The 26268-nt window shown below is 40.3% G+C and overlaps 1 protein-coding gene across 2 annotated transcripts in view; it reads left to right on the top strand.

The window, feature by feature from the left end:
- The first annotated feature begins 13 nt into the window (after positions 1-13).
- The window catches only part of FRMD7 (FERM domain containing 7), a 51588-nt gene continuing 25333 nt past the window's right edge, over positions 14-26268 (top strand). The window contains exon 1 of one of the 2 annotated variants that reach the window (XM_010375477.1): positions 14-248. In XM_010375477.1, coding sequence (XP_010373779.1) covers positions 192-248 — 57 coding nt within the window. In that variant the 5' untranslated portion in view covers positions 14-191. The remainder of the gene's footprint in view (positions 249-26268) is intronic. The other variant, XM_010375478.2, reaches the window with a different exon arrangement.

Below are 26268 nucleotides of genomic sequence, written 5' to 3'. Positions count from 1 at the left end.
TGCACTCAGCAGCACAAACGCCCTTGGGTGTGCATTACTTCAAGCAAACGGAAGTGTGCCCCGCTGAGAGTGGGGATGCCTGGCTGGGGGTGGAAGGACTCGAGTGCACCACATCCAGCTGGGAGTGAGATTCCTGGAGAAAGCACCCACAGCACTCTGAGCCTGCTTGCAGCCCAACAGCCTCGCTGAGAATGCTACATTTAAAAGTGCAGTTTTTGGATGATTCCCAGAAGATTTTTGTGGTTGATGTAAGTGGAAATCACATTGCTATTATTCCTTCATTATTCATTCAATAATGGTCATTTGTGAACAGCCCATTAGACAGTAATGTTATGTCTTCTTTAGGACCGAATGAAGGAGGACTGTGATTTTTAGCTTTGGACAAATAATCTGTATTTAACATCACAATGTAGTTCATATTTTTCCATTAACCTTGCTCTTAGAACAAGTTGTCTTTTCTCAAGGGACAACAATAACAAATTTTAAAGACAGGATAACTATTTGCAAAAAGCAAAGCAGCAATAAACTAGTTCTTTTACCCAATAAGGTATTATTGTTCATTGAAATTATGTCTGTGGGTCTCACCCCATTAGCATTTGTGGGGAGAAAACTGTTGTTCTGAGGGAAAGGAGTGGGGGAAGCTATCCTCCTTTTCTGAAGAAAACCTATGGGTTACAAGGGTTAGAATTATGTAGTTGTAATGAGAACTTCAGGAAGTAATGACAAGTATGAGAGAGAAAAATAGGATAAGAGACTATTTAGTCTGATTTAGTACTTATAGTTCAGAGTTCTTAATAAATTCCTAGCTACAAGATGATTGCATACAATTATACCTCATCTCTTCAAGAAAGAACAAATGTATTAAGCACATCATTTGGGGCTCATGTTCCAACATCTTAAGATATGTACATTTTGATGTCAGGATTTATGTATGAGCATTTTGAAAAGTTCTATGTTTTTATTGGAACCAAAAATGCTATTTGCTTTGATATTTACCTTAGCTACTAACAAGAGACAAATAGTTTATTTTATTTGAAATTCATACAAAATGTTGATTCTTTTATACATAAACTGACAACTGCTATGGCTCAGCCATGATGTTGGGTGTGTGGGTAGCCCATTTTTCCAATGAGTATTTTGTTTTTATTTGAATCATGTGCTTTGTGAGTGATGACTTCATGTCTTCAGCTGCTGTTTTGCTGTCTCTTCCTTTCAGTTTTATGCGCAAAAGGCATTTTGAGGTCCACGGACCTGAATGATTTGTTTTTGTAGCAAATAGCTTCCATTAGAGGTATGAGGCATTTCCTATTATTTCTTGGAACTATATTTAAGGGGTGGAAAATATCTTTTGAGTAGTTTATCCATTTGCAGACCGGTGGTGTATGCTCACAGTGCTGCAGTACCTGAATTAGTGAGCTGCGTATTCAAAAGATATTGCTTTAGGCTAAGTTTTTAATAGATATTTCAAGGAACTCAAAGAGAAATCTTTGACAAAAAGTGACAGAAGAGTTTTTTGAATGTGCAGTCTAATTCAGATCCATTTAAATGGGGTGTGGGGTGGATGGGGAACACAGTACCATATCTTCACAAAATTCACCTACAGAAGAGCTAGTTCCAGCAACTTAAAGACTTGATTTGGCTTCAAGTCAAACTTTCTCTTTCCAGCTGCAACACATTGTGTTCCTTAGAAAGATAATGGGAGAGATTTGATACCCAGCAATTCTAGTGTCAAAGCATGTGATCCCTTTTGCTCTGTGTAAGACTGCTTTGTAAGTAGCAATCGTGGTGTTACCCAGAATGGCAATAGCACTGGCTGCAGTACTGTGAGTGGCTTTGTCCAGAGGAGTTAGAAGCTTAAGTTAGCATTCAGTCATCCAATAGTACCTTCTCTGCTTAACAATAGTAGATTGATGATGATGATGATGATGATGATGATGATGATGATGATGATGATGATAGTGATGATGATAAGTGGTGGTGATGATGATGATGATGATGATGATGATGATGATAGCAGTAGTGAGTCATCTGTGGATAGCACTTTAAAATTTACAAAGCACTTTCACATCCATCAGTTCATTTGATCCTCCATTCTACCTTGTGAGTGAAGGTAGGAAAAAGATCTTTTCCCATTTTGTAAGTTAAAAGATGGGGGCTCAGGGAACTTAAGTGATGTGTGCACGACCACACAGCATATAATTGCAGAGCTGGACTTCCAGTCCAGAACTCTGCCCTCTCCTTCATATACAATTGTAACCAGAAGACTCATCTGTCAGTAGCCTTCAGTATTGCCGATGCACATGGTTTATTTTCTGATGACCTTAAAAGGCATAGAACTTGGCACACAGTGAGCTTTTGATGACTATTGTGAACCAGTTAGTAGATCCTTCTTTTCTTAATCATGGTTGAAGAATTATGTAGGACAGTGTTCCCTCAAGGTCAGGGAGACAATGGTGTGAATCTTTTCATCTATTCAAACACTTAAAAAGCAACCTAAAGAATGCTCTATTTTATTAGTACTAACAGTCCAAATTTGATGAGGAAATGCTTGGAACCATAATGAAGAGAACCCATTAATAGCTGAGGAAGGCCACATGGAGGACCTTTTGATGCTAAACTGAAGTCTCGAGAGGCATGGATCATAACCAGGGAAAATCGTCCTTCAAGATAAGATTCAAGAAAATGATTGGTTGCATAAGGGAAAATAGTGTACACTTGGGTATTGGTGTTGATTTTACAGAAAGTGCAGTTGTAGAACTATAAAAAGGACTCATGATCAGATAAAATAATGTCACCTGGGGAAAGCTCATTGACATCCAGAACCCTTCCTCCACCCCCAGTACTATTATCTTGCTGAATTTGCCAGTGTCCAAGGTCTAACTTAGGCCTCCTAAGAAGCCTGTTTTGTCAGTACTTCACAAAAACTGGAGTCAGAGACTGACATTTAAAATTAGAATGCTAGTGTCACCATTTACAGTGGGATTGGGGACACTGGGGTCCTCTCATCATTTATATGCCAAATGATTTCAGAAGAGTCAGATCTGGAGGAATTAGATATATGATCCTAACATTCGATGGCTTGGTAATGCATCTGTGTCCACAGAGGCCATGGCATTGAGACCTTTTAGTCATGTATTCATTAATTAACTCATTTAGTTAACAAATTATTATTGAGGACCTAATATGTCTCAGGCCCTGTTCTGGGAACAGTAGACTTTCCTATATTGACAGGTAAAGTTCGTGAGCAAGAGCACACTCTGGTCTGGACAATACTGCCTGGATGCTACCAACTTTGGCCTTGGTTATTCCTTTTTCTCTCATTGCATGATTGACAACTCTGCTTTCTGATCATCTTACTGTTTTTAACTTGTTAATACTTTCAGTTAGTTTATTAGAAAGAGTGGCTGCTCCCAAATACATCTTGTTTTCCTGAGGTTTCTTTGCATGTTTGTGCTCTGAGTCACTCAGTGTTGATTTTACAGATAAATTCTCTGAAAATATTAGTCAACCTTTTCTTTCATGAACTTCCAATAGTGTTTAGGGGTGCAGGATAGGTTATGGGACTTCAGAATTGCTAGAATGTGCCTACTAAAGTACAGTCCAATGAAGAAAATGAATTTAGTGAAAACATCATCTTACTTTTCAAGCCCTCATATTTATTTTATAAAACTGATCATTGTCAAATATTAGCATTATTCTTAGGGCTGATCTTACCATGGACAGCTTATCTTTAGACTGTCAAGGAAGGCTCTCTAGGATGATGATGGGAGTGGGTGAACGGGACTAAAAATTGAATAAGGTCATGATTTACAAATTAATTGCAGGTTTTAATTGTATATTTATTTTTGCTTCTTCAACATGGAGACTAGAACTTTTCTCGATGGAAAAAAGGAAGGTAAGACCAAAGTTAAAGCTTTGTGAGATATTAGAAACAATAAAGGGTCAAGTTTCTAGCTTGACTATGAATCTCTTCAATATATACATATGCACATGCACATGTGTACACACACTCTCTCACACATTTAGTAGTAGTGATGAGTGACTTTGGAGAGCAACCTCTTGTTTGCTCATCTCAGTTTACATAGAGAGTTGTACAAAATGGTCATCCCATCACCGTATTTTACACAGTTCTATCTGATACCCCTTTTTGCCTGCTGCATTTCTGTCTTTGTAAAAGCTGTTATTTCTGAATTTCCAAAATGATATTTCAGTTTGATGGATTCTGGATCCTAAAGTCAAAACAAGATGTTAAAACATCTCTACTTTCACATTTACCTGATTGCTAAGTGATTGTACTGGCCATGCAGTTGGTACCAAGTAAGAGAATATAGTAAGTTAGCTCACCTAATTCCCTTGGGAGTCCATGATAAAGGCCACTAGGTCTCATTTTTGAAAGGAAAAAAAAAAATTAAGAAAAGAGACAGAGGAGAGGCAGTGCCAGGACCGAACACTGCTCAAGTTAAGTAGGAAAGCAAAGCACAGTGATTTTTAAATTTATTAGTGGTGGAATTTACCCTTGGGATGTTTGCCCAGGGGTTGGTTTTTAAGTTTGTAATGATGAAGGATCTTTTGTAGTTTGGTCAACAGTGAAACAGATAACCGATTCTGTCACCGCGTAAGGCAAAGTTCTTCCAACTTCAATGATATGAAATTGCTTTGGTGTGGCCAGGCGCGGTGGCTCACGCCTGTAATCCTAGCACTTTGGGAGGCCGAGGCGGGCGGATCACGAGGTCAGGAGATCAAGATCATCCTGGCTAACACGGTGAAACCCCGTCTCTACTAAAAATACAAAAAATTAGCCGGGCGTGGTGGCGGGCGCCTGCAGTCCCAGCTACTCTGGAGGCTGAGGCAGGAGAATGGCGTGAACTCAGGAGGCGGAGCTTGCAGTGAGCCGAGATCGCGCCACTGCACTCCAGCCTGGGCGACCAGCGAGACTCTGTCTCAAAAAAAAAGAAAGAAAAAACAAAAAAAGAAAGAAAAAAGAAAAGAAAAGAAATGGCTTTGGTGTGATAGAAGGTACCTGTATTTGGGACTACAAAAACTACCAGAAAAAACCCCACCACTTTAGCTGTGTAATCCGGGACTAATCACTTATCTCCTTAGCTCGCTGAGTTGTTGCGAGGAGTAATACAAATGAGGTAATGTATATTTGGAGTCTGATAAACCAGGATAGATTTGACTCTGCCACTGCCAAGCTGTGGAGCCGTGGGCAAGTCACTTAGGCTATCTGAGCCTTAGTTCTGTCAACTGTAAATCCTAGACTTGGGGTGTCACGAAAAACTTCCAGAAGAACAAACCATTTAAGTTGCTGAGTAGGAGTTAAGAAGGTGAAGATTGAGAGGTAGATTGTGGGGGGAAGTATGGTGATCTACACAAAGGAAAGAGCGAAGGCCAATATGCAAAAGAGAACATGGTTCTTTCACAGAACAAAAGGGCCAATCTGAGTGAAGAATGGAGTATTGAAAGGAAAATGGGAGTGACCGGAGGTCAAAGTTGAAAAAGAGGTTGGTACCTAGATCATTCAGGCAATGTATTCTATATGCAAAAAAATGTAGTCTTTATCCTGAAGGTGTTAGAGACCACTAAAGGGTTTAAAAGTGGGGACATTAGCCTCTGTTCATCATTCATTAATTTATGCATTTATTCATTCAGCCTGTACTTAATAAAAATATGTTCTAAGTGCTAGAGATGCCAGGTAGAATCTGAATGTTCCCATCAAGTTTAGTGGACCCAATTTTAGATGGTCAAACTATATCCAAACACATATGCCCAAACATCAATATTACAGCCTACTAGGGTTCTGAACTTAGTCAATGGTGAAGACAGACAGGAAGGATAAATAAAAGACATGCTAATGAGGTAGAATTTCTAGAATCATTTGATGCCACCCTTTTGGATATGGGAGATATGTGAGAAAGTACCTAAATGACCATCAAGTTTCTGGCTTAAGTGGCTGGTGGGATGATGGTCCCATTCACCAAGATGGAGAACAGAATAGGAGGAGCAAGTTTAGAAGGGATAATGATTGGTTTTGTTTGAGATTTATAGATGGAATGATGGAAGGAAAAACACATCTGGAGTAGGGCAGACCTGAATTCTAGACCAAACCCCAACAATTTGAAGGTGTGAGACTTCAGGTGGATCACTTCAGCTCTCTGAGGATATGCCCTTATCACTAAAATGGGGATAAACCTAGCACCTACCTCATGAGGTCATTGTCATGATAAATGAGGTATCAGGGATAAGTTTCCTGACACAAAGCAGGTGCTCAAACTTGTTAATTCCCCATCTCCCTGGCTTACAGACCTCTTTATTTCCGTACTTTGCAAACCAACACAGAACAGTCTTTCACTTTCAACTTGGACTTTCTTTTGATAATGCTTGATTTTGCAACCCACCTCCAGGTAATAGAGCTGTGCTCCCCCATTTCTGAGTTTCCTGTAGGGTTAATTTATCCTGCCTTTTTGCATGCTTTGGCCTCTGTTTAGTCAGCAGCCCCAAGAGATTTGCTCTTCCCTTTGGAGTCATTAATCCTGGAAGGGTCCATAAGAACTCCCTAGAGTTACCTAAAATAATGTAGGGCTTCCTTGAGGAAGCAGATGGAAATTACCAAACCCTTTGCATTTGACTACATTCTAAATTGTTCCATGGTCACTACTCACAGTTAGGGTAACACAGTTAATAATAATGATAACAATAATATTACTGAATAATAATCACAAATAGCATTTATCAACAATTTTCTAGATGTATTTCCTATGCACTACCTTACATAAGTCTCACACACATCAAATAAGTGTCACTATCTAGGGTTGTTATATAACTTCTCTGTGCCTTGAGGTTTTTTTTTTCTTTATCTATAAAATGGGGATAATATTAGTACCTGCTCCATAGGGTCCTAACAAAGGTTAAATGAATTAATATATGTAAAACACTCAGACTAGTACTAGTAAGTGCTATATAAGTGTTTGCTACACTCATGCCTCATGGAATTGGCTCCGATTGTAGATAGTGAACACATCCTGCTTCTTATGTCCAAGCAGTAATATTCCAAGCTGACTAGGCCTAAAATATTATGTTTATCTCTATTTTATGAGTATGTGAACTGAGGCACAGAGAGGTTGACTTACCCAAAGTCATATGGCTATTTAAGTTAGCAGGTGAGCTGGGATTCAAGCCCCAGTTTGTCTGGCTTCAAAGTCCTGTCTGGTCATTGATTAGATGGTAGGCTTCTTACTCAAGTGTGATTTCTGTATATGCAGTGAAACTTCCTGGTTTTCCAGGACTTTGTGATGTATCCTCTAGCAGATACATCACAAGCAGCCTGCCTAAGCAGCCTGCCCCATGCTAGGTGGGATCAATCAATGTTTGTTGATAGACTAACCAACAGACTGAGCAGATCAGCTCACCACCACCCCGTGCCTGTACAAAGAAAGCCAAGTGAAGGTGCTTCTAAACCCAGGTCAGAAAGATCATCCTGGAATGATAACGTTCCAACCTAGCCAATGTTGGCTGTCTCTTTGCCAGATATTCATTTGTCATTGCAGGGGACCCATACTGCCTGGTGAATGTCTTTGTTTAAACTGAGCTTCCTTTGTCGTTCATATCCTGAGGTTTGTTGATTGGGAGAATAAATTGAACTGAAAAAGAAAAAAGTGCTTGTGCTTCCTCTGGACCCAGGCCAGGCTGAGCAGTGGGTCAAGCATGGTTTGGGCGCTGCCTGCCCCACCCTCTGAGAGCCCCACATCTTCTGCTGTCACATGGCTTCCAGGCTGCTTTCCTGCTCCAGCTCAGAGCAAAGGCAGGGCCTCCAGCCTTCCCACTCCCACTCCTACCTGCCCCTTGACTTCCCATCCCCACAGCTGAAAGGAGGAGGGAACCCGAATGCAAGAACATTTGAGGCCATGGTGGAAGTGATTGGGGAACTGACTTTGGAGCTATATAGGTGGGTGGTGGTTGGGTGTTTGTTCAAGTCTGCACTCGTGGGAATCTCTGTGAAAATTTCAGTTAGTCAGGGCCTTGCTGCCCCTTCATCTTTCATCGCAGGGCAGGCCTGCCTGCTGCCTGGTGCTGGGGAGGAGTAGCAGAAGTTGGTTCACTGCCCTGCAGCCAGAAAGATCTGCAGATCGTCCCTCTGAATTAGACTCACCAGAGGAGAAGATTCCTCTGAATTCTATAGGAGTTTCTCTCTCTCTCTCTCTCTCTCTCTCTCTCTCTCTCTCTCTTAAATACCCTGCATTTGCATCAGTGTTTTGACCTGTCACAAACACAAATGTATTATTCTAATAAAGGCTTAACTTTAATTTGTGCCTTAAGACAATGAAGCTGTCAGTTGCAACTTGGAGAAATTATTCAAACTGACTGAGCTGAGTCCAAATTGTCTTGGGGTCAAAAGGGCATGGCCTGAGGGGAAAAATCATCTGGGAGGCGGCTGGACTGGCCCAGTAATTTCCTAAAAGAGCCTGGAGACTGCCAGCCCAGCAGCAGGGAGCAGCGCCTAGCTTTTGTGATACTAGGTGCCTCTTAGCAGCTTTGTGCCAGACTGTCAGAACTGGAAAACATTCCGTGAGACCAGTTCTACTGCTGAAAGAACCACCCTTAACAGTTCATTTGCACCCCAGGAGGTAGTGCCAAGCTGGCCAATGAGGTGCTAGGGCAAGGTACCACTGAGAAGATCTGCTGAAGGCTGCAAAACTCAGGAAGAATGAAAGGTGACAGGTGTTCTGAGGAACATTTTTCTGGGGGTTGTGGAACTCTCTGATGTATATAGCTTGTCTGGTTCTAAACACAGCTGCTGCGCAAAAGCTACAATTATTACCCCCACATCATCTAATTCCAGCCCCTTTTTCTTTATTCCCTCTCATCCTCTTTACTCACTTCCTCCTCTTCTGTGTCCAAGGTGTGGGGCCAGAAAGGGGAGGTTTGTCTGGGTGAGCTGACCCCAGGCCCTGGAAGCACTTAGGCATGGCGCCTCACCACTAATCGCTGGGCTTAGTTGTCTTAAACAAGAGGTCCTTTGTCCTCTGACATTCTTTCTATGATGACGAAATTCACCTTTCAACCGACTTTTAAAAAGACAAAGATTCTCCAGAACTTCACACTCAGAATGTTTTAAGTGATTGTAAGAGATCTGTGACAAAGTTACTGTCAATTGCCTTTAATGCTATTAGATATAATTTCCTGACTTAGCTGCATGCCAGGAATTTCCACTTACATTATTTCATACAATCATAACTTAATACATCTGTGAAATAGGTATGATTATGCTCCTTCATTCATTCATCACTCATTTAACAAGTCCTCATGAACCCTCACTGAATCCACACACTGTGTTGGCTATCGAGGATGCAGAGATGAATGAGAAATAGTACCCAATCTCAAAGAGCTCATGGGCTAGGGGAAGAATCAGAGATATAAGCAGGTATGTATATTATGGTGTGATGTGTACAAATGACAGTGGAAAGGATAATTTTTTTCTAGCACAGCAAAAGAGGGGCATCTAACCAAGATTGAAATATGTATGTGGAGGGGACAGACAAGCAGGGTTTTCTAAGGAAGGTGATGTCTAACCTGAGCCCCAAGTAGCCAGTACTAATTATTTAGGTATGTGTTGGGGAGTTGGGGGACTGTAGGGGAGCAGAGATGAAGGTTGGTCCAGACAGAGGGAGAAGCAGGAAAAGGCTTGTGGAGTAGATTAATCTGATTGAATCTTAAACTTGAGGGCAGAGGGGGCTGAGAGAGAGTTGTGAGAAACTGAGGGCTGAGACAGGAGAGACAAGCAGGAACTGATGAAACAGCTAAATGCCTAGGCAGATAAAAAGGGGTCCCCAGCCGGGCGCGGTGGTTCACGCCTGTAATCCCAGCACTTTGGGAGGTCAAGGCAGGCAGATCACAAGGTCAGGAGATCCAGACCATCCTGGCTAACACGGTGAAACCCCGTCTCTACTAAAAATGCAAAAAATTAGCCAGGCGTGGTGGCGGGCGCCTGTAGTCCCAGTTACTCCGGAGGCTGAGGCAGGAGAATGGCATCAACCCGGGAGGCGGAGCTTGCAGTGAGCCGAGATCGTGCCACTGCACTCCAGCCTCAGTGACAGAGCAAGACTCCATCTCAAAAAAAAAGGGGGGGGGGGCGGTCCCCAGAGAATCTCTGACCCACCCCGGAAGTGTTTACTTCAGACGCTTTTGTGCAGATGGGGGAACCTGCCCAGGGCCTTATCTGAGCGTTCCCACATGCACACTGGGAGAACAGGGCGGAGCCATGGGCAGGGGGAGGAGCTTGGCCTCTTCAGTTCCTGTGTGGTGGTCTGGGATTCAATTTTCTGTGAGGTCAGGGACCTATTAGCAGGAGCGCTATCTCCCTTTGCTGAGTTTTTTTTTTCTTTTTTGCCCAGTAAAATCCTGCCCTACTCACTCTTCAATGTGTCCGCGTGCCCAATTTTCCTGGTCGTGTGCCAAGAACCTGGTTTTGGCTGAACTAAGGAGCAAAATTCTGCACCACAAAGTCATAAAAAAGATTTTTCATATAAAGAAATCAAGGTTCAGCAAGGTTAAATATGAGCTCAAGGTCATACAACTGCAAGTAAGTACAGAGTCAGGAATTAAAAGTAGATGTGTTAATTCTAATCCCCAACTCTCTCGCCTATGGTTTGCTGCCTCCAGAATTCTGATGCACAGTTTGGGTTCATATAATTCTTTCACTGCTTTACCAAGCAAGAACTACCACTGCCACGATTCCTTCCCGTAATTTGTATTCATATTTCCATATTTAAAGTTTTACACAAAAAATTAATTAGACATTTTAGTATTTAATTCAAAGTGTCAAGCAAAAACAAGACAACCAAAAATGTACCCCAAATAAGCTGGGAAAATTCAGTTTCTGGAAAAACATATCCAAGGAAATAAAATTGTATGTAAAGATACACGTACATCTTTGTGTACTAAGATGTTTATCTTAGTGTTCTTTGCAATAGCTCAAGGGAGAAAACAACTTACATATCCAACAAGGTAGTTTCGTATAACAGTAACTAATGATGATATTCACAATATAATACTAAATTTATTTTGAAGTCGGTCACCAAAAGGTATTATTATGTCACGTGCATTGAGCTTTACTCTGTGATCCTTAGAATGGCTGTCTCTTGATAGGTGGGATTAGGAGTACTTTATTTCTTCTTGCTTTTGTTTCTTTTGTTCCCTGTTTTTTAAATAAGCATATATTGCTTTTGGAATGAGGCCAGAAAAACAAACAAACAAACAAAAAAGAGAAAACAATAAAAGAATCTTCATTGAAAACACAGTTCCAATGATAAGTATGTGAGGTAAAGCATATGTTACCTCGATTTAACCATTCCATAATCTACATATTTTAAAACATCATGTTGTACATGATAAATACATGTAATTTTTATTCATCCATTAAAAATAATAAATAAAAATAAATAAAAACAGTTGCTGTATATGATACACTACCTGCATAAGCAGTCAAAAGCCTCTCATAACGGCAGGGCCACACTTTCCCAGCTGCTCATAGCCACATTATATGATATGTATAGGTTTGAGGCAATTGCTCCAAAATATCAACCCCATTCCCCACTAGCCTAAAATTATTACTTTTCCAACCTAAATAGTAATGGTAATAGCTAATATATATCAACAGAATGTTTATTATGTGCCAGACACTAGTCTAAATATTTTATATGTATCAGCTCATTGAAATCCTCAATGAAGTAGGTGTTACCAATATTCCCATTTGACAGATGAGCTAACTGGAAAGAAGTGAAGTAACTTTCCCAAGGTCACAGAATAGTGAGTGGTACAAACAGGATTTGAACAGAGACAAGCTGGATTAAGAGCACATGCACTTGACCACTCCATCCACTCTTTGAAGCTAGCCCTTCAAGAACCACCATGTTGGAGTTATCTCAGCGTTTGATTTTATTTTGTATTTTTAAATTTTATTTTATTTTAAGTTTCGGGATACATGTGCAGAACGGACAGGTTTGTGACATAGGTAAACGTGTGCCATGGTGGTTTACTGCACCCATCAAACCATCACCTAGGTATTAAGCCCCACATGCATTAACTATTCATCCTAATGCTCTCCCTCCCCTGGCCCCAACCCAAACGGGCCCCAGTGTGTGTTGTTCCCTTCCCTGTGTCCATGTGTTCTCATTGTTCAGCTCTCACTTATGAGTGAGAACATGTGGTGTTTGGTTTTCTGTTCCTGTGTTAGTTTGCTGTATCTCAGCACGTTATATCTTAAATGGCTCTTATTTGTGTTGGGAGTGGTTGTGTAAAACACAGGGTCAGCAGTTGCTGGCGAAGTGGGCCCTGTAAGAGCTCTAAGAGAGCTTTCATAGGACAAATGGAAAATGGAAACGGTTCAGAGAAATGGACAAGGTTAGAAAACTACGTGGCATCTGAGAATCATATGAGGCCAGAAAGAAAGGTCATTCTTTGGAGCTCAGTGGGTGGGGTTATGAGGCCAAAAGGATGCAGTAAATTCCTTTAATTTTGAGAAGGCAAGCAATAGTTGTTGAATAATTACTGCTTACTCTGAAACATAATAGATATTTAGTAAATATCTGTTAAATCAATGTAAGAGTGGATTCTGTTCTTGCTCTCAGCTGCTAGGCAGCTAATCCTTGCTCCAATGAGTTAGCTGATAGAATGTCAGTCAATAAAACATTCTAGGAAGTTAAGTGTTAAGTCGGAAGGGGTGTGGTGCAAACATTTCATTTATTGCAGTAATAATTTTTTTCCTGGACCAGCCCTGCACACATGTGAAACTGTGTGGTCACAGTATGCCCTCACTGACTATTCGAAATGGGGTTGCCAGAATAAATGAGAAACGCCCTGTCTCAGACTTACCCAGAGTATAACAAATGAGAGGTCATCTCTACTCCTACGAATCTACAAAGACTCCTCAGGTCTCTCTGTGGAAGCCACCGTGAACCTGTTTGTTCATTTCTGCATTTGGAGGAATGTGGACTAGAGCCTCCTAAGCTGAGAAAAGCAAATGTCAAATTCAACATTCAGAAGGGAAGAATATCTTTGGTTTTGATTTTTAAATAGCAGTGAGTCAGCTTAACCAGATCCTTCTGTACAAATAATTCCACCTAAGCAATTAAAGGAGAAAAGTATTGGAAGAACTTGCATTGGGAGTGTACAACTAATTTTAAGACACAAAGGTTAGTATCCCTTGGGATGTAGTTTCCCATTAAAGATTGCTAATAAGTTACAAATCCTACCTCTACTCCCTTCTCAGGTTTCCCACAATTCTACATTTAGAAAGTTAAACCATGCTTTCTCTTTCTGTCTTGTGCATTAGTCTTTTAGATGTGTAGTACTTAAAAGAAATACACGAATTAAAAATGTTCTGGGTTTGGCTGCACTTGTACGTGGGTACAATTAGAGAATTCCAGACAACGTTTTGAGTTATGCTGCATACCCTAAAAATAGAGCCACCATATTTAAATAGCCTTGAGGAGAAAGGATGGCAGAGGTCCTTAAATCTGGGGCCAGCCCCAGACTAATCCAGACTGAGAAGAATCTGTAATCACTAGGCTTACAAGTTCAAGTCACTCCAAGGCTCACAAGTGTGAGTTAGCACTTAGGACTGGGATGACTACAGGCTGGTGTAGGCTACAAGAAAAGGGGCAGGAAGCTGTAAAGCAGGCCCCGGAGTTAAGTTACACTGCTGAGCTATAAGCAGGCCCAGGAGTTAAGTTCAACAAATCTTTGAGAATCACCTATGGTGTGCACGACATATCTGGCAATCAGTCAAGAGGAGAGCAGACTAAGTGGAACCTAACTGGTTGCCATTGTAGGTCCAAGTTAGTACCAAGCAGCAGGAACCCAAGTGAAGAGACTAAGTGAACATCAGGATTAGGGACTTGGGTAGATGTGTGGGTAGAAAAAGAAGAGTGAAATAACAGGTCATTAAGTGACTGCTGCAAGGGTGGGGCTTGGCAAGAAGCCAAGTCAAGACTGAGGCAGGGGCCTCTTTTAGGTTTCCTGCTCTAGGGCAGAACTGGTCCCTTAGTGTAGTCCACAGGTGTCAACAAGCAAGCATACCTGGCTAACGTGGAGATGTGGGAAGGGTGGGAAATAAGACACTTCTGGACAGGGAGATCAGCTTGAGTGATAGCTCATATGACCTCTCATTTTTGTTAATCAGTTTGAATCCTGTAGACGTTGTATATTTTTAATTTAAAATTTTATATCCAGCTTCAAAAACAGTAGAACCTAAGTTCATTATAAATAGATGAGAAAATTCTGGTAAGCAAATGAAGAAAATAAATTTCAAGTATAATCCTACCACCAAGATTTTAACATTTTGGTGTGCATTTTATACATTGAAATTCTACTTCTTTAATGGATCCCTAAATTCCACATGTGCCTCCCCATTCCATTTAGTTTGGAATAGTTTCCTGAATATATTCAAAAAGATTTTCTGTTCAGTCAGTGCAGATTCCCCACAGTAACCCTAATATGCTGGCTTTCATAGCCTCTTAGTAAGTAGATGTTTTATAAGGCATTATTCCTTGATTACTTCTTTATAGGGTTTCTGTGAAATTCACAACCTGTCAGAACAGCATGGCTTCCAACCTGCTCACAGCCCTGCTGGGCAACACAGTGAGCACTCTTTCTAAATGGAGTAAAGCTGATTCTAGGAAAAAAGAGACAGACTCAGGGAGCAAGTGAGAAAAGGGAGGCTAAAGGAGAAGGTGAAACATTGAAGTCATAAGCAGAAGGCGGGAAAAGTGAGTCAAGGATGCAGTCCAAAGGTGAGAAAAGATAATAAAGTCATGTAACATGATTACCAGAGGCTGGGAAGAATAGTGGGGGCTTGGAGACTTGGGGGGAGGTCGGGATGTTTAATCAGTAGAAAAAAAAATAGAAGAATGAATAAGACCTGCTATTTGATAGCACAAGGTGACTATAGTCAATAATAACTTAATTGCACATTTTCAAATAACTTAAAGAGTGTAATTGCATTGTTTGTAACTCAAAGGATAAACGCTTGAGGGGATGGATACCCCATTGTCCATGATGTGCTTATTTCACATTGCATGCTTGTATCAAAACATCTCTTGTACCCCATAAATATGTACGACTACTATGTACCCACAAAAATTGAAAAATGTAAACTGAGGTAAACAGAGTGACTATGACAGGAAGAAATGAATGAAAAAAAAAACAAGTTCTAGTTGTTTATCTCTCTCTTATCCTTCATACACCTAGATATTAGTTTTCTCTTTACATTTAAGGAGAGCCTGGTATAATGAAATGAGCCCATTACTGGAGGCCAGAAGACCTGGGTTCCACTCCCAGGTCTGCCATTAACCTGCTGAAAGATCCTAGGCAAGTCTCTTACCTGCTCTGGATCTAAATCTCCCCACTTGTAAAATATGGGCTTGGAGTACATGATCTCTAACGGTCTGTTTTGTCCTGTGTGTCTCCTATTGCTAGGTATATACAGAATCAATTTCATGTCAAAATATAATTCCAAGTACCATTTAGAATTTGGTTGTGCATCATGCCCACCACATGGATTTAATGCTAAAGCATTATGTGGAAACAAACAATTATAATTGTTTTAATTACCCAGAGTAGCTAGTAATTTCCATAAGACTTGGGAGCACTGTCTTAAGAATGCTGTTATTACACTGTCACTTTTCCACGGTCTTTCCAATTTAGGCATGATAATTTCAATGTCCCAGGAGTGGGGACAAGATTGCTATTAAGCTGATAATCTTGCTGGTAATCTTGTTCTTCCCCTCTTCCCCCCAACCCCACCCTTAGTATGAAGGTTAACACTGAGCAGTGAGAGTCTCTTAGACTCCATCCAGTTACTCCACCAAAGAATGTGAATCAGATGCAACCTGTCCAGGTCATTGTCAGGCCTGCATAAGGTCTCAGGCAATTATACATAATCACTTCCTTGTAGCTTTGAAAAGGTGTCTGACAGAAGGTATCGTCTATCAGGTGCTGGACTAGCTATCCGATTCCAGAGTTCTCTTCCTAGCTTGGTTTGGTCGGCGTCAATATGGCTGTGGGTATGGGGGGTGGTGGTCAGGCAGCTGTTCAGCTTGATTCTCCAGGACCCCCCAGGATAGTCACGTGGGCCGGAAATCTTTCTGGGCAGTTAATCCTAAGCAACGTTAAGCCTTCCATCTTTCACACATGAAGCACTTTGAACTGCTTTATGTTTTCAGAAATAAAATAAAAACCAGTTGTAATTTGGTGTGAATTTCACACGTGCACACGCATCTAAAAGGCTTGTTCTCTCTCCTTACCCCCACCAGGAAACCTTAAATACCCAGTCAAACTGTGCTTCCCTCCAAGGTTTATTGCTGAGTCCTGTGGGCTCTGGGGAAAGGGCCTTGATTCACTTCCTACTTATTCTTTGTTCTTTGATGTGCCTAACTGCACCTTGCTCTCCACCAGATGCTAAAAGATTAGACTGCCTGCAGAGAGAGCTCCATTTTAGAAGGAACTGCTGCTACCTGGTAATTAGCCTCTCACCACTCTTAGCAGTTTTCCTTTTACCAGGAGTTAAAACCCCAGGAAGGGTTACAGTTTGGTCAATGAATTTCTTCTGCCTCTGCCCTGAAGGAGCTCCCTTTCCTAGTTCCCTAGGTGATTTACTGAGTGCAGACTTTCAAATTATGTTCAGCTTATTTCCTAGAAAACTTGTTGCAGCTGACTATATTGGTAAATGTGTAAAATATGAACCTTTTTAAAACATGTCAGAATATTTGCATTTTTACCGAAAAGCAAAATAGTCTTTAAAAAGAATCCCTCCTAGGGTTTATTCCTCAAGAAGTTCTGAGATTCCTGGATGTAGCCTGCAGAAAAAGTCTTACCTTCAGAGGGGTTTAAGCTCTCTGTAAATAAGGTACACACCTATTGATGTTTATAAACAGAGCTCAGTCGAGTTGAAGGAGTGCAGACCAAAATTTCACCAGATGGCTGAAATTAAATCAGCATCACTGAAAACATGCTTAGCCTAGAATTGCACTAAATGGTATCAAAATGTAGAACTATCTCCACACTTCCTATTCTAATTAACACAAGTCCAATCCTCTCAGTGGAGTGTTCTGCTTGGTTCTGCCTTCCAAAATGCTATTTGGAGTTCAGGATTTGAAGAGTAAATTACTGATGGAAATTAGCCAGAAGGAACTAGTTCACAGTTGTCCCCACAAATATGCTGAATGACAATGAGCTTATACTACTAGTTCTGGGCCAGTGTCAGAGTGGGTGATTGGTGTAAGTTACAAAAAGGATAATACATGGGGAAGCTCTGAGGTTTACCAAAAGACCAGAAGGAAAATACCAGGTGGTTGGCCAGACACGCTGGCTCATGCCTGTAGTCCCAGCACTTTGGGAGGCTGAGGCGGGTGGATTGCTTGAACTCAGGAGTTCAAGAGCAGCCTGGGCAACATGGCAAAAGGACATCTCTACCAAAAATAAAAAAATTAGCCAGTCTTATAACCCAGTCTCAAAATAAGTAAATAAATAGATTAAAATATTTTAAAACAAAATTAAAAAATTAAAAAAAGAAAATGCCAGGTGGTGGACTTAATTTTTTATGTTTATTTTTCTTTTTATTTGACACAGAATCTCGCTCTGTTGGCGAGGCTGGAGTGCAGTGATGTGATCATATTTCACTGCAGTTGAACTCCTGGGCTCCCACCTCAGCCTCCTGAGTCGCTGGGACTCCAGGCATGCACCACCATGCCCAGCTAATCGTTGAATTTTTATAGAATTGTTTAATTCTCACTATGTTGCCCAGGCTGCTCTTGACCTCCTGGCCTCAAGCAATTCTCTTGCCTTGGCCTTCCAAAGCTCTAAGATCACAGGCATGAACCACTGTGCCTGGCCCAGGTGGGTGACTTTAAAAGGAAATGGTGAACAAAATAGGTTGTCAGAAGGAGATTTTATAAGTTAATGCCACAGAAAGCTTTTGCTATGAGAAGCCATGATTTTCTTTTCAGACCTGTGCAAAGGCTAGGGAGTGTTGAAGGAGGGGTTCAAATACGTGCACACATTGGTGAGGAATATTCTGAGCATCCCCACTCTCAGATAGGTTGGTGTGGGGAGAATTCAGTAACAAGGGATGGGGAGTACGGGAGGCAAAACTGCTTGGGTAGCCCCTTGTTGTGCGTGTGGTCTGTGGGCCAATTGGTAAAGAAACAAATGTCAAGGACGAGCAAAGTGATGCATAAAGGTGAATGAAAGACGGTAAAATGAAGCCTAAACTCAGGGATGATGCACGTAAACACTTATCCCGGCAGAAGGCAAAAGGGGAGCAAGTCTGTAAGACCTGCAAAGAGAATACCAGGAATCTCTAGGACACTCCCTCTCTCTTAACCTCCTGTAGTCCAATTGCACCTACTATAGAACCATCTCTCCCATTTTTACCTCTTTCTATTCTCACTACCACTGTCTTAATCCAGGCTACCATCTTTTCTCACCTGAACTATAGCAGCCCCAACTTGGCTACTTGTCACCTGTTTTACCCCCTCCTCCACCTATCCCTTAAACCATCATTCCTCAAAGTGTAGTCCACAGACCAGCAACATTGGTCTCACTTGGGAGCTTGTTAGAAAAGTATATTCTCAGGCCTCACCACATATCTATAGAATCTGAATCGGCATTTTAACAAGATCCCCAGGTGATTCATATGCACTTTACAGCTTGGGCAGCAATGCCCTAACTACTTTTAGGCTGGTGTCTCTAAGACACAAATCTGACCATGTCAAGTCCCTGCTGAATATCATCCAGCTACTCCTAACCCCACCCTGTACCTCACCTTCAAGGCACATGGCTTCACATGCCACAAACAGCTCCCCATGGTATGACTTCTGCCCACTTTTCCAGGCCCAGGGTCTCCCTTTCTCCTTTAGCAACACCAAACTGCTTGCAGTTTCATTGTTCAAACCAGGTTTTCTAATCTCTTCTTCCTCTAACACTCTTCTTCTTTCCCCTGGCTAACTCCAATTCTTGCTTCACACCTCAGCTTAGAAGTCCCATCTGTTAGAAATCCTTTCTACTACGCTCTCACCCATCTTTATGGGTTAGATGATCCTCACATTTACCCCCTGCATACATCCCTCCACAAAATCACTTAGCTCAAACTGCTGTGATTAACCATGGATGTGCCTGTCTTGTCTGCCAGCCTATGTGTTCCTTGGTGGTAATTCCTATGTCTTGTTCATCTCAGTGTCCCCGGAGCCTAGGAGAGTATGTGGCACAAGTAGGTGCTCAATAATCTGTGTTGAAATGAAGGGACAATAGAAAGGATCACAAAAGGGTAATGGCATACACAAAAAGGAAAGGGCAAGCACATGAGAATTAAGCCCAGAGTTTGGGCAGATAAAAATTACAAACAGGAAAAGAAAAAGAGCTCGAAAAAGACAAACAATAGAGTAAAAAGCATGCTAAAGGAGAGATGAGGCGTTGACTTTTAAAGTGTTTATTAAGGAGAAGGTTGACTGATGAAACAGTTCTCTGTCTCTGTTTTTGTGTGTGGCTGTTATGGCTGAGACTTACCTATGAAAATGTGGAATCAGAAGGTTAAAATGACCAAAAGGTGATTTATTTACTTGCCACCTGGAGAAATGATCAGCTGATACTGGTTTATCTGAGAGAAAACCAAGAGTTGTGTATGTGATTCTAAATATTGCAGATCTTGAACATTCAAATAAACATTGCCCTTGTCAAAACAGACCCCTCAGATGGTACAAATGCTAATAGCTAGGTGTAGTCCATTCTCACACTGCTATGAAGAAATACCCGAGGCTGGGCAATTTATTTTGTTTTTTAAGAGCTTTAATTGATTCACAGTTCTGCATGGCTGGGAAGGCCTCAGGAAACTTACAATCATGGCAGACGGGCACCTCTTCACAGGGCTGCAGGAGAGAGAATGAGGTCAAGCAGAGGAAATGCCAGACACTTATAAAACCATCAGATCTTGTGAGACTCACTCACTGTCACGAGAATAGTATGGGGAAAACCTTGCCCATGATGCAATTACCTTCATCTGGTCCCGTCCTTGACACGTGGGGATTATTATAATTCAAGATGAGATTTGGGTGGGGACACAGAACCAAACTATATCATCAGGTGACCACACACCAGGATTTGTCCAACACAGGCCTGGTTTATACCTGTTGTGACAATATCCTTATTACAAGTGCCCCTTGTTATCCTCTAAAGTGTCCAGGTTAGGTTCATAAATTATATGGGCACCTAGAAGTCGTCAACACTTATTGAGTTCTTCCTATGTGTCAGACACTGTGTAAAGTACTTTACATGAATATTCTCACTAGAAGCTCGCTATGATCCCTTTTGAAATAGACATGCAATTCACATAACAGTAAGTTAATCAAATTCATCCTTTTAAAGTGTACAATTCAGTGGTTTTTTTGTATATTCATTATGTTGTGCAACTATCCCAACCATCTAATCCCAGAATATTTTCATCGCCTCCAAAAGAAACTCTATGCTCATTATTAGTCACTCCCACTCAGCTGCTGGAAACCACTAATTTACTTTCAGTCTCTAGGGATTTGCCTATTCTGGCTAGTTCATAGAAATTGAATCATATAATATGTGACTTTTTCTTTCTGGCTTCTGACAATTCTATTTTACAACTGAGGAAACTGAGGCTCAGAGAGATTAAGTAGTCTGCCCACGATCACTCTTCTACTGGGTAGAGGAGTCGGAACTAGACCCAGGTGTGTCTGGCTCCAAAGCAAACCTTCTTAGCCACCATGCTGTGCTGCCACCTCATATTTATTGCAAAGGCTCAGCACATTCTTGGAACTCTTCTTTGGCCCTCTGTAGCTGGGCACATTCTTTCCAAAATGCCTCACAAATCTTCATTATTTGAGAGGGAATTTAGTGTTTGAGAAGAGCCAAAAGTCATAAATAGCAAATATGGTAACTAAAGTGGACCATCAAGCTGGGTCATTGCTATAGACTGACTTGTATTCTCCCAAAATTTATATGTTGAAGCTCTAACCCTCAGTGTGACTTTATTTAGTTAGGACTTTTAGGATGTAATTAAGGTTAAATAATATCATAAATATGGAGTCCTTATCCCATAAGATTGGTAGCTTTATAAGAAGAAGAAGATTCTCTCTCTCTCTTTCTCTCACTCTCTCTCTCTCTCGCGCTCTCTCCACCATGTAGAAATGTAGTGAAAAGGCAGCCATTTACAAACCAAGAAGAGAGCCCTTACCACAGCCCAACCATACTGGCACCCTCATCCCAGGTCTCCAGCCTCTAGAAATGTGAGAAAATAAATTTTTATTGTTTGAGCTACCCACTCTATGGTGTTTTGTTATGGTAGCCTGAACTGGCTAAGACAGTCATATTTGGGAATAAAAAATGAGGCATAACCATAAAGTCAGGAGAATGAGTGATTATCATCTGTGACTTTGAGAATAATTTCCTGAAGGGGGCATAAGAAATATTTTGAATGCTAGAGTCAGCATTGGAAACAGGGGAAGCATCTATAAGACATTTTGTATGACACTATGCTTTTAACTTTTAGAATACCTATTGTATTTCTCTGGAAAACATAACAAGTATAAGAAAAAAGTAAAAATAACCCATTATGCTACTATTAACGATATGCTATATTTCTTTCCAATCTATCTTTTCCTGAAACCTTAATTGTATAGTCTGTATTTTTTTAAAACACACAATTAATATGTAAGATACATTAACGTTTCTCTCTTTTTAAAAATCTTTTAATTTTAGGTTTGGGAGTACATGTGAAGGTTTGTTACATAGGTAATTTTGTGTCACAGGGTTTTCTTGTACAGATTATTTCATCACCCAGGTATTAAGCCCAGTACCCAATAGTTATCTTTTCTGCTCCCCTCCCTCCTCCCACACTCCACCCTCAAGTAAACCCCAGTGTCTGTTGTTTCCTTCTTTGTGTTCATAATTTCTCATCATTTAGCTCCCACTTATAACTGAGAACATGGGTTATTTGTTTTTTTGTTCCTGTGTTAGCTTGCTAAGGAAAATGGCCTCCAGCTCCATCCATGTTCCTGCAAAAGACATGATCCTGTTCTTTTTTATGCCTGCACAGTATTTCATGGTGTATATGTACCACATTTCCTTTATCCAATCTGTCATTGATGGACATTTTGGTTGATTTCATGTCTTTGCTATGTGAATAACGCTGCAATGAACACTTGTGTGCATGTGTCTTTATGGTATAATAATTTATATTCCTCTGAGTATATACAGTAATGGGATTGCTGGGTCCAATGGTAGCTCTGCTTTTAGCTCTTTGAGGAATTGCCATACTGCTTCCACAATGGTTGAATTAATTTACACTCCCACCAACTGTGTATAAGTGTTCCCTTTTCTCCACAACCTCACCAGTATCTATTATTTTTTGACTTTTTAGTAATAGCCATTCTGACTTGTGTGAGATGGTATCTTATTGTGGTTTTGATTTGCATTTCTCTAGTGATCAGTGATATTGAGCTTTTTTATATGCTCGTTGGCTGCATGTATGTCTTCTTTTGAAAAAATGTCTGTTCATATTCTCTGCCCACTTTTTAATGGGGTTGGTTTTCTCTTGTAAATTTGTGTAAGTTCCTTATAGATTCTGGATACTAGACTTTTGTAAGATGCATAACTTGCAAATATTATCTCCCATTCTGTAGGTTGTCTGTTTACTCTGTTGATAGTTTCTTCTGTTGTGCAGAAGCTCTTAAGTTTAATTAGATCTCACTTGTCAATTTTTGCTTTTGTTGAGATTGTTTTTGATGTCTTTGTCATGAAATCTTTGCCCATTCCTATGACCAGGATGGTGTTATCTAGGTTGTGTTCCAGGGTTTTGATAGTTCTGGGTTTTACATTTAGGTCTTTAATCCATCTTGAGTTAATTCTTGTATATTGTGTAAGGAAGGGGTCCAGCTTCAATCTTCTGCATATAGCTAGCCAGTTATTCAGGCACCATTTATTGAATATGGAGTCTTTTCCCCATTGCTTGTTTTTGTCAGCTTTGCCAAAGATTAGATGGCTGTAGGTGTGCAGCCTTATTTCTGGACTCTCTATTCTGCTCCATTGACCTATGTGCCTGCTTTCGTACCAGTACCCTGCTGTTTTGGTTACTGTAGCCCTATAGTATAGTTTGAAGTCAGGTAACTTCATGCCTCCAGCTTTGTTCTTTTTGCTTAGGATTTCCTTGGCTATTCAGGCTCTTTTTTTGTTCCATGTGAATTAAAAAAAATTTTTTCTAGTTCTGTGAAGAATGTCATTGGTAGTTTGATGGGAATTGCACTGAATCTTAAATTGCTTTTGGCAATATGGCCATTTTAATGATATTGAGAATGTCTTTTTTCAAATGTTGTCAAAGGTTGTTGTTGATCAGTTAATTGACAAAATTTGCTAAAGCAAAAACTAATAACAAGTTATATACATATACATACAGACATCTCAAATTTTTTGTTTTAACATAAAATGTATACATTTTATTCATATCCCAACCGTTTGATATAGGGCCAAGACCTTTTCTTTAATATGGACTTCTCTGATTGTATTCCCTTTTGTCTTTCTTCCATAAACCACATCCATAATCTGTCGTCGATGATTTCCAGTCTTGGTTTATTAACTGTGGAACAAGAATATAAATGCTTGCAAACCATGAGTACAGAATCTTTCCGGATTTTGATGTCTTTCCTCCCTCAATCTTTTATTGCTGTCATATCCAAAACTAATTTGGCAGCACATTTTTGGGGACTCCCCCTTATTGAGTCTTTACAAAAATATCAGTTTAAGTTTCATAGAAACAACTCTTGCTATTAGTGCTCATTATAATTTTTGATATACGTACCATTTAATTAAATGATGTAATTATAATAAGTAGAGCTTGTCAAAAATATTTCCAAGAACGTAATCATTAGTAAGCATGGGACTCGATTGGTCACTGTCAAAGTGTACAATTGTATTCGAGTCGCCTACTAGCCATGAGCTTTCATCACAATGTGGGCATTTGCCAATTTTTGTTTGTTTGTTTGTTTGTTTGTTTGTTTTTTGTTGTTGTTTTCTTGAGATGGAGTCTCGCTCTGTCACCCAGGCTGGAGTGCAGTGGCGCGATCTCAGCTCAGTGCAACCTCTGCCTCCCGGGTTCACACCATTCTCCTGCCTCAGCCTCCTGAGTAGCTGGGACTACAGACACCCACCACCATGCCCGGCTAATTTTTTGCATTTTTTGGTAGAGATGGGGTTTCACCGTGTTAGCCAGGATGATCTCGATCTCCTGACCTTGTGATCCACCCACCTCGGCCTCCCAAAGTGCTGGGATTACAGGCATGAGCCACCACGCCTGACCTGCATCTGCCAATGTTTTAAAGAGAGAATGGAAAGCATTATATGCGCATTATTAAGTGGAAGTTTGGTTAAGAAAGTTTCTACCATCGTTGTTTATTAAAAAAAAAAAATTCAGACATGTACAGAGTAAAAAGTTAAAGTCCCCCTTATTCTATCTCCTCTCTAGGAATATTGCTGTTACCAATTTGGTATATATTCTTCCAGATTTATTACTATGCATACATCTATACATGTGCATTGCTGAAGTGCTTATGCATATGTGCATGTGCAGATGATGTGCTGGGCACTATACTAAGACCTTGATGTGAATTATTTTATTTAATCCTCACAACAGCCCTATGAGATAATATCACTATTATCTCCATTTTACAGATGAGTAAACTGAGGCTCAGAAAGGTTCAGTAATTTGCCCAAGGTCACGTAATGACTAATTTGTCTCCCTCTTAAGAGGACTATTATACTAATGTACATGAATCAAGTTAAATGTTTGGGTTCATTTATCCACTTATTCAGTAAACATTTATTGAATGTCCACTCTGCCAGGCACTGTACTTAATTCCAAAAATTCAAACACATGGTTTTTATCTTCAGGTATCTAGAAGAGGTAGATCATCTGTGAGCTAAATGATTTGCCCCAGTTCGTCCAGCTAGTAAGTGAATAGAGAAAGATTACAATCCTGATTTATTTTAACAAATTGGTATATAACAGTCCTAGGTGCACAGAAAATTTGGTAGATTTGTTTTTAGAGCTAGCCATTTTAATATTATTGTTTCCATGAGAAGATGAGTTTGGAGCCCCCAGGAATCAGTGTCTAATTGTTATGAACCAGTAAATTAAAGATTATAAATCCAAGGTATGAATGATTTGTTTAAATTATAGAGATAGATAGATGGTAGATAGATAGATAGATAGATAGATAGATAGATAGATAGATAGATAGATCATTTAAAGGCAGATATTAGGATGAGACAGGATTCAGGATTAGAGTTCCAATTCCTTGGGTGGGAGGACTGACGGGTGGTAAAGAATTTAGATCTGCTAAGGAGCTTGGTTAGGATATTGAAAAGTACCAGCTTAAAAAAGAGCAAGCAATTGTACAGAGAATCAGAAGTCCAGAGAAAACAGAAAAGAGAAAGAGAAAACAGGAAAGTTGTATATAAGGTGGTATTACGAGAAAGAGAATCATAACATCAAAATTGAGAAATTTGATCATAATGATAGAAAAAATTAAAGGCTGCATGTTGAGACAGAACCAAGACCTTACCTATTACATAACACATTCCACAAAGCTGGCCAATTTCAACGTACACTATGGAGGACTGAAGGAAAATGCCTCTTGCAGAGATGGGGGTGGAAAGCTTGAGCTACATGAGTGTCTGACCTCCAAATGCATAAATGCCAAAGGCTTTTAGAGCCAGTTGGCAACACTTACAGGGATGGAAGAATCAGGGAATTATTCTTATAAACATAGTATGGGATCTTACGGAAGGAAACAAAAATAAAGCCGTAATTAGAAACCTTAAAAGAATGGTTACATATTCTTTGTAATTGCAGAAACATGTAAATACACAAACACATGGAACATGGCAGTGTTGATAGGGAGGATTAAGTGCCCTGATGGAAAATAAGAATAAAATATGAAAAGGAGAAAGGAAAATATTGAGCTTCTTAAATTGCTTGCAAAAAACCTGGAGTCTATGACAGAATTTGGTCCTCATGACTGAAATGTTTCTTTGGTGCTGGAAAAAGTATTGCTGTCATCTCTCTCTCTTTAGAAATTCTTTTTTTTTTTTTTTTTTCGTAATAAAAATCCTGTGGCAGCTCCTTGTCCGTGAAGGATTTTAAAAATAGGAGTGATTTCATGTGTCTGCAATGGTCTGTGTCAGCACTTGCCCTAG

This window comes from Rhinopithecus roxellana, chromosome 7, assembly GCF_007565055.1.
Source record: "Rhinopithecus roxellana isolate Shanxi Qingling chromosome 7, ASM756505v1, whole genome shotgun sequence".
Taxonomy (NCBI): domain Eukaryota; kingdom Metazoa; phylum Chordata; class Mammalia; order Primates; family Cercopithecidae; genus Rhinopithecus; species Rhinopithecus roxellana.
The sequence above is the reverse complement of the archived record's forward strand: the minus strand, read 5'-3'. Positions and strand labels throughout refer to the sequence as shown.